This window comes from Telopea speciosissima, chromosome 4 (genome assembly GCF_018873765.1).
Source record: "Telopea speciosissima isolate NSW1024214 ecotype Mountain lineage chromosome 4, Tspe_v1, whole genome shotgun sequence".
NCBI lineage: Eukaryota > Viridiplantae > Streptophyta > Magnoliopsida > Proteales > Proteaceae > Telopea > Telopea speciosissima.
Window position 1 is genome coordinate 67,299,268 of NC_057919.1, and position 17,636 is coordinate 67,316,903.

The 17,636-nt window shown below is 38.7% G+C and overlaps 1 protein-coding gene and 1 pseudogene across 1 annotated transcript; both read left to right on the top strand.

Moving 5' to 3' along the window:
- Positions 1 to 238: 238 nt before the first annotated feature.
- Positions 239 to 1,058, top strand: LOC122659570 (annotated as a pseudogene).
- A 9,327-nt stretch (positions 1,059 to 10,385) lies between these two features.
- LOC122658662 (probable beta-D-xylosidase 2) lies at positions 10,386 to 17,295 on the top strand. The gene is made up of 5 exons (XM_043853703.1): positions 10,386 to 10,784; positions 12,160 to 12,447; positions 12,536 to 12,803; positions 12,885 to 13,649; positions 16,655 to 17,295. Exons 1-5 carry the CDS (start codon positions 10,521 to 10,523, stop codon positions 17,254 to 17,256), a joined length of 2,187 nt encoding a protein of 728 aa, XP_043709638.1. The 5' UTR covers positions 10,386 to 10,520; the 3' UTR covers positions 17,257 to 17,295.
- Positions 17,296 to 17,636: the final 341 nt, after the last annotated feature.

Here is a 17,636-nt window from a genome sequence, read left to right on the forward strand (position 1 = left end):
CATTGTTTTATTACTCTGTTCATATTGTGAGGTTCTTGTTATGGTTGATATGGTGACTTACAGATGGGACTTTCTAGATTTGATCAAACCAGCATTGGCCAAATTACCTTATAACTTTGAATTCAAGCGAAATATCAAACTTTGTAGTTTCACATGATGTAGTGTCCATGCTCTTGCTCTAATTTTTTGAATCCTTGCAGGTAACAACCAAGGCTGTCTGCTAAGCCATAGCTGACCAAGGTGTGACAACTTCTGTGCTGCTCTTGTGATTCTAAACACCATAATCAATGCCCCTAAAGATCAGACAATCCTCCCCCTTCCCTGTGTTGTCCATGTGAATAAGGCTGGTGCAGCACCATTCCCATCCATTCTCTTTGAGATGCCCCAATGTGGGTGCCAAGTCACCCACACCTATGGTCTCTGGGAGACATATGGCCCTTCTATCATATTTCTGTGGAAGCCTGAGTGGGACTTCCCACCCCCTGACATGCAAGCTTGGCTTCATGCTCACCAAGGTACAAGTTACATTGATTTTGAAGGCCTGGATGTTGTTAACCCATGAAAAATGCAACCTGTTCCAGATGATGGTACTACCATTGGAGAGGTTGTGATGCATGGTAATTAAGTGATGAAGGATTTAAAGAAACCTAAAAGCCAACCAAGAGGCTTTTGAGAATGGATGGTTCCATAGTGGCAACCTAGCTGTGAAAGAGGCATCAGTGGTGGCAAGGCTGGATGAGCAGTGGGGCAAGTCCTCTTGTGCTTTCATCACATTGAAGGCAGGAGTAGATGGATCAGATGAACAAAGATTGTTTGAGGATATAATTAAGTTTTGCAGGTCCAAGATGCCTGCATATTGGTTTCCTAAGTCTCTAGTTTTGGTCCTTTACTGAAGACAGCTACAGAAAAGATACAAAAAAATTTGTTGTGAGCCAAGAATGAAGAAATGGGACCTGTCAAGAGTAGACTCAAAGCCAGTTATGCTTTAGGCAGGGGGTTCTAAACTTCTAATATTGTTGTAGTTAAGAGTGTATAAAAGGTTTGCTTGTGGTTTTAATATTGTTTGTCCTAGTATCCAAATGTTCTCTTGTTCTTAATGTAATAATGGAATGTTATAAGAATCATTACCTCTGGTTTTGGTATTTTCCCCTTCGGGGTTAACTGCTAAAGAACAGTGGTTATATGGATGGCTTGTCTAATCATTTCCAGAGAAAAAAGGGGGGGGGGGGGGGTGTCGTTGTGGGGGAGGGATATAAAGGGTTTGTCAATGCTTTTGTTTCTCTGATCTCCAAGAGGTCCAATTTTGTTAATATTCTGATTTCATCTGTAAGCACATAGAGCCTAGAAACCCTTTAAATGGTTTATAGGTCAGTACTTGGAAAAGCTCTTTGGGTGAACTGAGACTCTTGTGGCTTTTCTTTGCTTCTGGAAGCTAAATATTGCTTTCAAAAGCTTATCCAAACACCTGTTTTAGATTCTTTATTTAGATTTTCGATTAGAACAGTTTGTGCTTTCTTGGATGTTCAGTTTTTTTGGGCCATTTAATTCTTCCATGTAGTAGGATAATCTGATTATTTCCATATGGATAAAATGATCAATCTTTGGATTAGCTATATGTCAAATTTTAGATTCATAGTCAATTTCTCCACTTTGCAAACTCGAATTGGACTGAAACTTGACAGTTAAATAAGGGATCTTGGGATCTACTTGTTCATAAAATTTAGAGTTCTAAATATTTTGGTTACTGGGTTAGTAAAAGTTAGGCTGGTTATCATGAATTCAATATCCTTACCAAGTTATATACATAAGTCAGGCATGGCAATTGTAAGGGCGAGGTTAGGTGGTCAGTAACATCAACCATTGACCATTGTTGTAAGAAAAAGAGAGAAAAAATGAAAAAAAAAAAAAAACACTCTTTAGTAATTAGCATTCCTTTTGTCCAAGAAAGAGAAAAATGGCCAAAAGGGGGGGGGAACGTCCTAATGAAGATCAAGAAAGATTAAAGATTGCAACTACTCTATCTTAGCTGTTATTTTGGGGAAAGCAACTCTCAAGAGAGATTTACTTCATTTCAGATCCCTCTTTAAGATCTTTCATTGTTTCTTCTTTTCTTTTCTATGACCTCATTTGAAATAGACACCGAATAGATGGTTGGTTGGTTATCCTGATATGTAAAATTCAGTTGGGAGACACATCAACTCAATCAATAGCTGTGCTTAAAGCTGAAATTATCAAGTTTTGACTCTAGCACCAACTTTTGTGAGGAATCTTCTTTGCCAAGATTTCTGAAGGCTTATTTTATTATTACCCTCTTATAAGCTATTGTTTTTTTGGGTTCAATGAACCAGTTGTTTTCATCATAAAAGTCTTTTAAGTTCTATCCATTTAAGGACCCATGTAATGTGAAACATATTGATGGAATGGCAGGGTTCAACACAAGGTTATAGGTATCATCAATATTGGTGTTCATATTGGTCTTGGCTAATGCTGATACAGTTTGGTTGGAATTGGACCAATACCAGGTGTAATTTGAAAAAGGGTAAATTACACTTCATCCCCTGGTTTTCAAACAAAACTCAAATCGCCTCTTGGTTTTTGAAAAAACTCAAATCAACCCCTCTATAGTAATCGTGTTAGTCTATTATTAGTTATTGGTGTGAAAGGACTATTTTACCCTTGTACTAAAACATTAGAATTAAATTTATATTACTATATCCTTCTTTCATCTTCAACATTGGTCAAGGGTAGTTTAGGGATTTAAATTTATTTAACTGGTTGACATCACCACTTAACAGCATAAAACTAACGGTAGGGACTAATTTGTCATATTGGGGTCTAAACTAGGGGGTGATTTGAGTTTTTTCAAAAATCAGGGGGTGATCTGAGTTTCGTTTGATAACCAAGGGATGACGTGTAATTTACCCTTTAAAAAATGATCAATACATCTGATTCATATCAGTATCATATCGGTATTGGGTTTTGACGATACTCGGCGAAGATAAGCTGATATGATACCAATACTTAAAACCATGGTTCAATAGGGATCTATTTACTATTCTAGCCTCCTCTCTCTCTCTCTCTCTCTCTTTCTCGCTTCTTCTTACTAATTCATAGCAGCTACTGAAAAAGGAGAAACAAACACAAATAAGGTACAAAGGATGAATCGTTATCCCCTCCAATTGGCTGCCCCTCCAGTTCCTCAAATTCCTCACATGGGGGATGGAAATGACCACCCTACCCTCTACCCGAAAACACTGCCCAAGGTGGAGTCCACTCCCCCCATTAGAGGATTTGGAAGTGCCCGCAAATTGGAGGTGATAATTATCCACAAGGGATCGCCATTGGTAAGGTTCGAGCTAGACCCTTTAGCAAGCTTATATAGGGGCCTATAATATAGATTGAACCAAAACCAAACCCTTGTCCCTAATCCACATGTAAAGTGCAAATAGATGCATTATGAACTCAATTGATTAACCAAGCCAAAAGGGGGGGGAGGGGTAAAGTTATTCCAATATAATTAGGTGGTGAAGATGAAGAAGCAAATTTTATTGGGTTCACATCAATCAGTGTTGGGGAAATAATTGATGTTTTGATGATCATATGCTGTCTAATACCCATAAAGAAAAGAAAGAGGATAGAAGGAAATAGAAGGATGATAGAAGGGCTGGAACCACTGCAATTATTGTAAATATTAGAATAAGTCATGGCCCTAACAAGAAGCTGGTGATATAACTTGTCTTGGACTCCATATCTTTGATGATAAGCTTCATAATTTCAATTTGGACTGAGTACACACACAAACAGTCTACAAAAAGGAAAAAGAGTTTCAACTCTACAAAATAAACTCAAAACACACACACACACGAGTTTCAACTCTACAAAATAAACTCAAAACAGAAAGAGAGAGAGAGAGATAGTTTTACATTATAAAACTAAATACACACTATTTCCTCTTTTGTTTGATATTTCTAATACTAATAAAGGGAAAAAAATGCTAACCGATGTTGTGTGTAGGTATGTACTTACGCTTAGACACAACCCGACAAGTAAAAATCGCCGCACCCCTGGACCTTTCCACCTTTCCATGGGGTGTGGCGGTCTTTTTGCGTTGGGTTGTGTCTAGGCGCAGGTACATGCCCACACACAACACGGGTTAGTGTTCTTTCTACCTACTAATAAATTTTTTTGGGTCTATAAATATATTAAACGGAAATCTTATTATAACCAAATTGTGAACTAAAAAGTTGTAACCTTATTTTTTTGCCATTTTATGATAATACAAATTTTTTTTCCAATGATGATAAATCCTGTCATTTTATATATATACAACATAAAATAACTTTCAACATTTCAAAAACCTTTTTTTACCCCTTGTGTTAAATGCTGCATTAAATAATTTTTAGGAATTAGAATATGGACAATTAAAATAAGGTTACAACTTCTTAACTCACCACTTAGTTGATAACAAGTTGCACCCTATTTTAAAACATGATTGAACTTTGATCTCCATTGCTCACAACTTGGCCATAAAGTCTAGAACATATAAAACCCGTGGACAACTCTATGTAGATCATCACTATTCGAGTGCAGTTTCAGGGGAAGGAGCATTTATAACAACATATCACACCTTCACATGAATAGTAGTGACTAATTTCTATTCCCATAAAAAAAAAAATTGATCAACAGATGACCTTTTACATGCAAACCCACAAAAAATGTGCATTAAAAAAATAATAAAAAAAAAAAAAAAGAGAGAGAGAGAGAGATCAAAATAGTCTTGTTTGGGTTTTTAATTGATTCTAAGAAGGATATGGATTGGATTTGATTTAAAACCAAGTAATCTATTTTATGCTTCTGGCCAACAATTGGACAGATTGAGATGTATAGTCATCTAATCTCTGGTTTGATTAAGATGCATGCATCAATCTTTAGATTGACATGTAAATATAAACAATATAGACAGAAAAATGGAACAAAACTTAAAAGTCTTAAACATGGTTAGGTGGCAGACAGACATATAGCTAAGTCATGTCAGTATCATGTCCAAGAGGAGATAAGGACTAATGGAGGAATCGGATGAGAAAAGATAGTATTATTATTATGGCATAGATCCCACTCCCGTGTAGAAAACTATTTTCTTATTATTATTTTAGTAACTAACTAATATTAGCTTATTCTTTTGTATTATTATTTTGAAGGAAAAAACTCTCTCTCTCTCTCTCACTCTCACAAATTCACATCCACTTATAAATCTTCATCACCATTTCCTGAACCTCAACCACAATTGAGGCTAATCTTCAAGTTGCAGGCTCTGGTGGGTCCACCAATCTCATGATCCAAGTGGGCTTGTCTTTTTTGGTCTCTCTTTCTTTTCAACTAGCAAAGGGCATTCCTGGGTTATAAGTTTATCACCTCTCCCCTCTCTTTCTTTCTTTGGGTTTTAAAGATCAGAATTGGGATCCAGATTCCAGATCAGTTTCAGCCAATTTCGATCAATTCCAATCTGAATGGATCAAAATGGTTACACATCAATCTAAATCGGTCAAATTCTGCCTTAACCCTAGCAATGCAGGGTATCGATTGCTCTGGATCGATCAGACTCTGGATCCCAAGTGTAGTGGGACCACCTTTGATGTGATTTTATTAGGCGTAAAGTATTGGATAATCTCAAAAAACTCTCTACATATATTTATATATTGTACGGTTATAAAACAACACCAAACTGATGCACTCCTCCAGGAATAATTATGAATTTTTATCTGGTGCTGTAACGGGAGCACTGCCGTGAGCATTGTGCGGTGTAGAAACGATCATGTGTGCCCAGCGGGTCCAATAATTATCACCTTAAATTCGTGGGCATCTTCAATTCATCCCATTCCTCTAATAGGGGGGAGTGGACCCCACCTTGAGTAGTGTTTTCGTGCAAGAGGTAGGGTGTTCATTTCCGCCCCCATGTGAGAAATTGGAGGGGGCAGCAAATTGGAGGGGATAATGATTCCTCCCCCAATATTACTCTTGAGGGCTACATCTATTTTTGCGATATGCCGATATCTATACCATGGTTTTAGCATACGGTATCGGTATCGGTGTCGTTCATTGCAATTCGATATTGATATGTATTATTGGTATCAGCCTGCATCCATTTGACTCACCAAGTTGAGAATTCTTTGATCTTCTCGAAGATTCAGGTTTTCTTTTTTCTTGAGAAAATATGGTTCGATGTGATACATATGGAATATGTTCACCAATGCCATGAGAACATGTGTAGAAAAGTTGAATCGGGGAATAGTCCAAGGAATAAGAACCCTATACCCCAGTCGAACCCAAACCATAATCTCATGTTTGAAGAGTGCGCAAGGAACTTTACACATGGCTGATCAAAGGAATAATCACTGATATTACTGATAAATTCAGTTAATGGTTGCCGTTGGGATCTCCCGCCTAACTTGAAGAATATGCAGCCCTAAGGAAGAGAGGACAATGTCATATATATATAAGAGGCAAGAGAAGAGAAGAAAGTTAGCATCTAGAGATTATTCTTGGGAATGGTTCAGGCCTAAGGGCTCCGGAATAGAACTTCCCATCCCCAGTCTCGTTAATTGTTGTATTGCTCTGAGATTTGACTTACGAATTGGAGAATCCTCCTCCGGAACCCATTTCGGAGCGCGCATTTGCGCTGCCCTTTGGTTCTATTGTGTGCAGGATCGAACCAAACCACAACAGGAGGATCTCAGTCGCAACACGATGATTATAGGAAGAAGTAAGTAAATTAATTTGTAAAATTATACTTCATGTGTTTGTATCATGGACCTGGCCCGTAGTTTATTATGTGGGAAATGGTTCTTTGAGCTGCCAATGAAGCTAGCAGCCTTGCACCTTTTCTCTTTATCTCTCTCATTGCCACATGAAATAACATTGTTGCTCTTCTATCTACAAAACTATTCCATGACATCTCATTGGTGCACTCCTGCCTGCTACACAAAAAATTTGCATTCTTTTGTTATCTCTTTCTTTGTCACATGAAATTATCTCTCTATCTTCCTATGTATGAAATCATTCCATCACACTTCATTGGTGCACTCGTACAGACAAAACCTCTCCCTTATTATTATTATTATTATTATTAATATATATATATATATATATATATATATATATATATATATATATATATATATATATATATATATATATATATATATATATTGATAGAATCCCATATTATATTGCTCGACGAGAAGGAAAGAGAGACTAAAAATGATGGGAACACTCCTCATTCTTATCCACAATTATAGAAGTTGTTATCTTTAAGGAAGGATAGATGCACCAATTAAAACCTCATAAAATATTTCCCAACTGAATTTAGGACTTCCAATTGAGTTCCATCCAAGGGATAAAGTGGGTCCCCCCATCTTTGTTCTCTATTTTTGATTCCACACATTTGTGCCTCACCCTTTTTAAAAAAAAGCAAAAAAAAAAAAAACCTCACCCCTTCTTAAATCTTCACTTTCCCCCTTATAAAGCTGTAGCTATCTGTATATACTTATTATGTTTGTATCTATTGTCATTTTATTTATCATATGTAGGTAGCATGGTTCTAGGTATTGGTATTATATCAGCGTATTGGTCAGCCAAAATGTATTGATATCATTGGAGTTGATACCAATATGTTATCGATATAAAACGATTGTATCAACTAGAAAATGATTCATTTTTTTAATTTGTGCTTAACACGACCGATATCAACATCATATTAGTATTGGCCAAAACCGACACAGACAATATGGTAATGATACCTATAATTTTTTATGGCTCAGAATTCATACACTGTTTATCGAGTGCCCACTTGAAAGATATTAATTAATTAATATAAAATAAATAAAGAAGAAATGTTCTCTGTACCGAAGAAGAAGAAGAAGAGTAGAAAGGAAGAAAAAGTGTAACCGTGCGCGGAGATTGAAAGAATAAGGAGAGGATAAGAAGGGGTAAAGGGAAAGGAAAAAGAAAAGGAAAAAGAAAAAGTAGATAAGGTAAAGGTAAAGACATACTCCAAAACCTTACAGGGACGGAATACAAGTTATTCTTTTTTCCTCTTTTACGATTTATTTACAACACAAAACCAATAAACCACATACAAGTAGGGGTGCGTTTGGTTCTTTTCATCCTGAGAGACAAATAAAGCGTCACCACTTTTAATCTTTTTGTTTGGGATTCACTTTCTCTTTGTCTTCACCTGTGAGGTGATGATGGTCTTTAACAATTACGCTGCTCCCCTTGATTGGATGGAACCAATTCGAAGCAACTCGGTCGATTCCTGATTCAAATCAGCTGATTTTCCCAATCCGATTCTTTGTTTTAAGACAGTACTTATAGGTATTAGGTAGGTATCCATTAAATCTGGTCTACCCTGCCCTACACACAACTCAACAACTGGGAGGAAAGAGTACTTGAAGTCAGAAGGAGCAATTATTATCACTATCTTATACTTAACCTATATTTACTAAAATTATCCTATTTTAAATTAATTTTTTGAAACTATCTTGTTTTTAAACTTTTACATCTCTTTCTGTCCTCATATTTTTAAATATCCAAACTAGCATTCTTTTTCTAATTTTTAGTATTTTTTTCATTAAAATAGTAAAAATTGTAAAAAATGAAAGCACCCACTCGCTTCTTCTCTCTCCCATTTTTTACTCCATTCATTTTTTCTTCAAATTTTCTATTTAATTAAAATTTTATTCAACATTCAGCATCATCGTTCTTCTTCAAACAAATCATGCTTCTAAGTATCAATATCGTATCGCCCGTATCGAACAATACGTACCAGTTTTACTAGTCACCAATACCGTATTGATAGCATGGTATGAACAAGGGGTAAAATGGTTAAAATCTCATTTTTTAAGGAGATTCAGGGGTAATTTTGTTCGATACAATCAATCCAGGCCGATACCATATCGATATCTTATCGATTTGTATGTTACCGATATCCGTTCCGATATCATGCACTAAAACCATGGAACAAATCGACTCTCTTCAAAGCACCCCACTTCTTCTCTCTCTTCCTTTGTTTATTCAATTTACCTTTCTGTGTTTTTTATTTTTTATTAACCTATAGTACGATTCTCGAGTCGTCACTTTTCTTCTCCCTCTTCATATTCGCTGAAGCATAAGGCAACCCTCCCTCTCCATTACAATTGATCTCTACACGACCATCTTCATCTCTCCTCAACCTCATAGCCATGAGATAAAATAGCATAAGATCAATCATCGGATTGCCTCTGCCTTCTTGACGATTTAAGATGAGAATCCATGAAAGATGGATCGGTTTCAGAGAAGGGAACGCATCTATAACGGTGACGAAGGAGAAGAACTGGATCACGATGAGGATCAAGTCGATTTGTTCACAAAACGATGAGAATGAAATGTTGAATAAAAAATTAATTGAATAGAAAAAATTGAATAAAAAACAAAAACAAAAATAGGGGAGAGAGAAGAAGCGGGTAGGTACTTTTATTTTTTACTATTTTAATGATAAAAATAATAAAAATAGAAGAATGATAGGTTAAACAGATTAATAGGTAATTAGGTGAAAAAAGAAGGATAATCTAGGTATTTAAAAGTAGAAGGAGATGTAAAAGTTTAAAAGCAAGGTAGTTTTAGAAATGAAGTTTAAGATAGATTATTTTTAGTAAATATAAGTTAAGTGTAAGATTGTAATAGTAATTGGCCCAAGTCAGAAAGACTATAAGAGAGTCTTTATTTGACTTCGGCAATTCATGACTTTACTAGTTCACACGGACACAGAGAGAGAGAGAGAGAGAGAGAGAGGGGAAATAGTGAGTCATTGAATCCTTGAGAGGGCGACAGGTTTCTACCCTCATGGCTGTGGGCCCTATGGCCTACAATGCCACTAAGGCTAAAATTGGAAAATTAACCCCAAAACATGACCTCTTTTTCCACCACCGCCCCATTGGCCCCATTGGCCCCATTGGCCCATCCTCTTATTCCCATCCAAAAATTCTGAGTGGCCGTCCGTAAGCGTAAAGTCGCAAGATCGTCCACAATCTTCTTCTCTACTCTCAACTTTTAGTGTTTCTCTCTCACTCACTCACTCTTACATACTCAGATTCTTTCTTTCTCTAGTTGCGACTTTCATGTCTCTTTAACAGCTTTAAGAGCGACGTGGAGATCCAATCACCTAAATCTTTCTCTCACGGCATCGCCACCGTTCAAACCTCCATTCTCTATCTCTTTCCTTCTCCTCAGATATGTGTATGTGTCTCTGTTGTATCTATATATCCTCCTCATCTTCTAAACTCACACAAACACACAAATTCAAGCCAAACAACTCTTCTTTATCTCAAAAAATGAAAACGCCTTTCTCCTCCTCTTCCTCCGTCATCTATCTTCTCTTCTTTCCGGTGATTCTTCTCTGTTTTTCACCGTACACCGGAGAGGCAAGTCCTTCCTTCGCTTGCGATCCAAAAAATGCAAATACGGCGAGCCTACCTTTCTGCCAAATGTCTCTATCGATACCGGACAGGGTGAATGATCTCATCGGACGGCTGACATTGCAGGAGAAGATCGGGCTCCTCGTTGACAGTGCCGCACCGGTGCCGAGGCTTGGTATCAGTGGGTACGAGTGGTGGTCGGAGGCGCTTCACGGGGTCGCAGGAAGCCCCGGTGTTAAATTTGGTGGGAGCTTCCCTGGGGCCACCAGTTTCCCACAAGTCATCACCACCGCTGCCTCCTTCAATGCCTCTTTGTGGAAACAAATCGGACAGGTGAGATTATTTACATTTCTTTTCTTCTTTCCCTTTTCCATTTCCATAGTTTAGTGCAACTCTTTCTACCAAAAATATAAAAAAAAAAAGTGTTTAGTGCAATTCTTTCCCTTCCAAAGAGGAAAGGAAATATTTGCATTTTCTTTAAAATGTATTTCAAAGACTTTGTTAGAGATGCTTTGCTATCAAAAGGTCTTTTGGGTTCAAAGTTTTCTTGTTCACACCTCCCTTCCCCCTCATAGAATAGGATACTAGACGATTAGAACCTATAGAAAAAAAATATAATTTAACAAAATAAAATACGAAAATAGATCGCTACACTATTCTTTCCCCCAAAAAATATTTGTTCATTTTTCTTGCAATCAAACACTAAAATTAATATTTGATTTTTTTAGAAAAATATTTGCATTTTCCTTGCAATCAAATCGAACCCCAAAGATTATTGATCACCGATTATGGATAACATGCGGTTGTTTGTTCAATTACGCTCTTAGTTTAGTCTTGGCACCACCTAACCCTAAAGTAATGACATCTAATTATTGTGGCAGTTCAGGTGGATCCCAAGATCTTTTGTTTACTTGTCAACTTTCGTCCAATCCAAATTTGCGAGAAAAACAACTTAGTAAAAAACACAGGACTACCAAGGGACATAGTGGGGTCATTGACACACACATGAGGGTATATATGCCTACAACTGAGAGAATACATATTTTTTGATAGGAAAATATAAATGAGAGAATACATTGAATTTCGTTTTAAAAAAAATAGTTATTATGTTGGATATTCATATAAGAGAAGAGAACGCTAATCAATTGTGTAGCCCTTGCACCAATGCTGGGCTTTATAAGAAAGTGAATAACTCATGTGTCTGGGCAAAAAGACACACAATTGATCTTTGTTATTTTTCCCTTTATATAATTTTTCAAACATTCTCTAGGCAGAATTTTCATATCATCCATTCACATTGTAAAAACATATAATCTTGCGTAATCAATATTTTATTTTCCTTCTTTTTTTTAAATACCCTTCGTCACAATTTAAATTTAATGGTGATATGAAGAGACATTTATGAGACCAAGTAAAGACATGTGTCGTCACCCAACGGTACATAAAAGGGGAATAATGAAGTTTCGTCTTCGGAGTGGAGAGTGCGGTCGTCATGAGAATCTGAGATTTCAGTTGCTCCATTATCTAACAAGTAATTGTGATTGGTTAGGCCGTTCACTGAAAAGTTTCGTGGGGCCCAAAAAGAATACTTTATCTTTATTTACTGTATTTAATATTAGGATTTATTAGGATCGTAGAATAGCTATGATCGTTCTACGATCCTATGTGATATTAGTTGAAGTAAGTAATGGTGATGGTGATGGTACAGGTGGTATCAAATGAAGCGAGGGCGATGTACAACGGAGGAATGGCCGGTCTGAATTACTGGAGCCCAAACGTAAATATATTCAGGGATCCCAGGTGGGGCCGGGGCCAGGAAACTCCCGGTGAAGATCCGGTTTTAGCCTCTAAGTACGCAGTCAACTACGTCAAAGGACTGCAGGAGCCATACGGCACAGACGGTAGCAGGTTGAAGGTTGCAGCCTGCTGTAAACACTACACCGCCTACGACGTCGACAACTGGAATGGCGTAGATCGCTACCACTTCAACGCCCTAGTATATTTCTTTCTCTCTCCTTATCACTGATAATCAGTAAAAATCCAGACTTGATCACCAAATTTATAACCTAATACCTTCTGTGCAGGTAAGCAAGCAAGATTTGAAAGATACGTTCGATGTACCATTCAAGGCGTGTGTGTCGGAAGGGAAAGTAGCGAGTGTGATGTGTTCTTACAATCAGGTTAATGGAATTCCTACCTGCGCCGACCCAAACCTCCTTCGCAACACCATTCGTGGTCGATGGAACCTTAACGGGTACATCGTTTCAGATTGCAACTCTGTTGGGGTTTTTTACGATACCCAACACTACACCGCAACACCTGAAGACGCAGTTGCGGCCACTATTAAAGCAGGCGAGTCTTCCTTCACTCTTAAATAACATAAATCGTCTTTGATGATGTCCATCTTGGTAATTTCAATTCTATTTTTTACAGGTCTAGATTTAGAATGTGGAATATTCCTGTCTTCCCACGCGGAGCAAGCCGTGAGGACAGGGAAGATGAGCGAGTTGGATGTGAATGGAGCTTTGGTTAATACCCTAACCGTGCAGATGAGGTTAGGGATGTACGATGGAGACCCATCGGAGCAGCCATTTGGAAAGCTGGGTCCAATGGATGTTTGCTCACCGGACCACCAACAACTAGCCCTCGAGGCAGCTCGACAAGGCATTGTCCTCTTGAAGAATATTGGGCCATCGCTACCCCTATCTCCCCGTCGCCACCGAACGATCGCTGTCATCGGGCCTAACTCCGACGTCACGGTTACCATGATAGGGAACTACGCCGGTGTAGCATGTGGATACACTACTCCACTACAGGGGATCGGGAGATACGCCACGACCAACCACCAAATGGGATGTAGCGACGTGGCTTGCGGCGGCGACCAGATGTTTGGTGCTGCCCAGGAAGCTGCGCGTGAAGCAGACGCGACGGTGCTGGTGATGGGGTTAGATCAGTCCATCGAGGCTGAGTTCAAGGACAGGGATGGACTACTCTTACCGGGACGCCAACAGGAACTGGTCTCTAGTGTGGCCATGGCCTCCAAGGGCCCCACAGTGCTGGTGTTGATGAGTGGTGGGCCTGTTGACGTGTCTTTCGCTAAAGATGATCCGCGTATCTCTGCCATCCTTTGGGTGGGGTACCCTGGCCAAGCCGGAGGAACGGCCATTGCTGATGTGTTGTTCGGAACAACAAACCCAGGTAAGTTGCCACTTACTTAATAATTTAACTAATTTGGTTACCGTACTAATCATGGGGTCATAAGTCAAATTTATACTTATTAATAACGACAGAGAAAGAGACCTAACCCCAATAAAACATGTAATGACACTGAGCCTATAGTATCGAAATGTCATACTCTCTAGTTTACCTAAAAAAAAACAGAAATGTCACCCTCTCCCCTCCGTTGTACGGACTCCTGGATTTGGATCCTCCTACGCTACCCGTGCGGCCAGCGTCAGCCTCACACAAGCAGGGCGTGAACCCCACGTAGACCCATCCGAGCAAAAGTTGGGTTCATACGAGAATGGGTTCCAGCCATCCGGATGGATCCCACCATGTGAATGCCATCTAGATGGCTGAAACCCAATGGGAATCCACCTATCCATGGTTTTAATGCACGGTAGTATTGGTAACATGTAAAACTGATACGATATCAATGTAGTATCGGCCTGGATCCACTGTATTGAACAAAATTATATTTAAATCTCTTTAAAAAACGAATTGTATTTGCTATCAATATGGTATTGATATCGCTGATTAGCAAAATTGATATGTTTTGTTCGATACGAGCGATTCAATATCGATACTTAGAACCATGCACCTACCCGGACAGAGTACCGGAGCCCTTCACTGCCTCCAAAGTCACGATCGACGGCGATAAAGACAGGGAATCGTTTCACTGTCTTGCCAGTTGGAAGGACTGGACTTTCTCTTGCGATCAGGTGAATCTCGTGATAGAAGCAATCGTTTTCCAAGTGACAAGGTACTTGGAGAGGACCCCACTGCCATCTTAACTAGTGATCAAATTTCAGCCGTATCAAGCCAAAAAAAGTTGATGAGAAAAGCAATATGAAGTTTCATGGAAGGATGTGGAGCCACCTTGCATGTGTGGTGAAACTGTCTAAGAATGCCATTCATAGTTGGTGGTACAGTAATGTTTGGCATTTTTTCAAGTTTTCATCATTTCATATTCCTTTTTGATTGCTTCTTGTGCTTGATCATGAAATTTATTATATGAAAATGCAACGTATTGGGTACCGTATCTGCCAATGGCCGATACAAGCGATCTATATCGGTACCAATAAAAATATCGGTCTTGGCTTATCGGACGATATGTATGAGACCGATAAATAGAACCCTGATGAGATGGATTGGTGTCTAAAGAACTACTCATAGTTGCTATTAGTAAGAGTATTATGCTAACTCAAGGCACAACCCCTAGTACCCATAACACATTCTATGTTGTGTTTGGTATGCATTCTATATATATTCTCCAAGAAATCATTTCAGTCGTAACCCTAATTTTAAAAAGTTTATTATGCGATTTCAAATGTTTTCAAAATATAGCTATATAGTTCATTCTCTCTAATCATGATTTAGAGTTGAGATCTTCAAGGAGTGGGAGTGCCCAGGACCCACAATATATTGAGGTTGAGAAGATGAAATGACAAATATGCATGAAATAAATAGTGAGTCCAAACATTCAAAGATCATGGGTTGAAGATGTAGGCTGCGTTTGGTATGATTTTTTGGAATGCATTATGACCAAGAATGCATACTAAACACAACCTTAAGCCTTTAAGCTCAACACCCCCATAGCCCAAACTCCATTTAGAATCCCCAATCAAGAGGTTGACAAATCATGTTATAGCTTTACATATACTACTATGGACCATGTTTCCCTTCGATGAAGACGAAACATCTAAAGTCGTGACATTTGACTTTTAGATTAAACTAGGGAAGGGTGTTTTCGACTTCGTACAATAGAGGGCGAGAATTAATGATGAAATTCACATGTTCAAGAATCCAATCATGAGATTACATCAGTATGGATGAAGAGATCTTGAGCGTAAGGAAAACTTAATCAAGAGGAACTTTCCTATGTTATCATTTGATTAAGTTTTCCTTCACCCATGGAGAAGGAAGAATCTCTTCACCATTGATGATGTGACCATGTGATTGGATTCTTGTGTCATCATTAATTCTCACCCCCTATTGTACGGGGTCAAAAATACCCTTCCCTAAGCTAATCATAGGGTCAAATATTCATGGTGAGAAGATTTTCTTTTCACTGTAGGTGAAGAGAAACTTGGTCCATTACCAATTTACCTCTTAAGGGGCTGTTTGTGTGAGGTAAGGTATAGAACCCCTCTCCACCCTTCAGAGTGTAACAGTAAGGTCCTTTCCGGGCCCTAACATAGAGATGTAGGTTGGGCTGGCCTGGATTCAGGAAATGATAATTTTTTAACAAAATTGAGATGCTGATCAAGTTGTGAATTGGTTCAAAATTGAATCCAAATTTAATTGGACCTGCACTTCTTCACCTAGCTATGAGATTAACTGTGATGGATAGCAACCACCAACGGAATGAAAATATGGTAGTTCCAATATGGGTTCTTGACATTATTTTCAGGGCGGAGCGTAGGGGCCACATATGTGCAGCAATCTATGAGAGCGCATGCTGGCATCTGGAGAGATGGGGTTTCCCCCCTTTATTGGGGTGGGGCGGTCATTTAGCCCCCCCCCCTCCCCATTGGGTATGGGCGTGGCCACCGTCTCCCCCACAGAGAACTTTTCTCCTGTTTTCGATGTTGAGTTTTCCTTCACCGATGTTGAAAGTCCATCTTAGGGATTGGTAGTGTCAGATGGCCAAATGGAGGGTAGTTTTGGCCTTGTCAATAGGGGTGAGAGTACAATGATGACGCATGAATCCAATCACAAACATGGTTCTAGGTATCAGCCCATACTTATTGATAGATATTGCAGGTATCCAATACCGATACAATATGGATCAGATATATCGGCCAAAAAATGATCCTATGGCCCAATTTAGCCTGATTCCTATTGATATCGGTATCGACGGGCGACCTATAATCATGTTTATATGTTCAAATTACCAGTGGAGAAGGAATTCTTCCTTGGCAACGGTTGGAGGAAAACAGAATATTATGATTAACTGATATGGTACATATATACATCCTCAGGAGGCAAGCTTCCGATGACGTGGTATCCGCAGGACTACGTGGCTAATCTGCCGATGACAACCATGGCCATGCGGTCCGACCCAGCCAATGGTTACCCAGGAAGGACCTATAGGTTCTACAAAGGCCCAGTTGTGTATCCCTTTGGGTATGGAATGAGTTACACCCATTTTGTTCACACCATTGCCAATGCCCCATCAGTGGTCTCAGTTTTCTTCGGCGGTGGACATCATACTACCAATACCACAATCTCAGGGAAGTCAGTAAGACTCACACACGCCAAATGTGATGGGCTTTCGGTTGGTGTAGATGTCGACGTGAGAAACGCGGGCTCGAAGGATGGAACCCATACCTTACTTGTATATTCGGCGCCGCCGGCCGGTCAATGGACACCTAACAAACAGTTGGTGGCATTTGAGAAGGTTCATGTCCCTGCTGGGTCTCAACAGAGGGTCAATATAAACATACATGTGTGCAAGTATCTAAGTGTTGTGGGCAGGAATGGACTTAGAAGAATTCCCATAGGTGAACATAACCTACACATTGGTGATCTTAGTCATCCCATCTCTCTCCAAGCTCTGCCTCTAGGGGAGATCAAAACATAGTAATCAGTAAGAGCTATGGCAGTCATTTCCTTTTGTCTTCCTTCCATCAAGCAAGAGACTCTGTGGGACAAATTCTCATTGATTCAAGCCCAATTTCAAGTATATATATCACTTTTCCTAATGAAATTATGGAAAGCTTTAGTGATGATTAGTTTAGTTAGTTGTCTGTTTATTTTTATTTCTTTCAACATTTATATTTATAGGGAAAATCTTGTTGTAACGAAAGTTAGTGAAAGAAATGTTTTTCAGTTTTTTATTTAAAAAAAAAAATCCTTTTAGTAATAACAAAATTTTTTTTTCATTGAATGTAAATCCTGTCATTTTACGTGGATAATGATAACTATTGAAAATGACAAAGATAAACCATCTTTAAATTATGT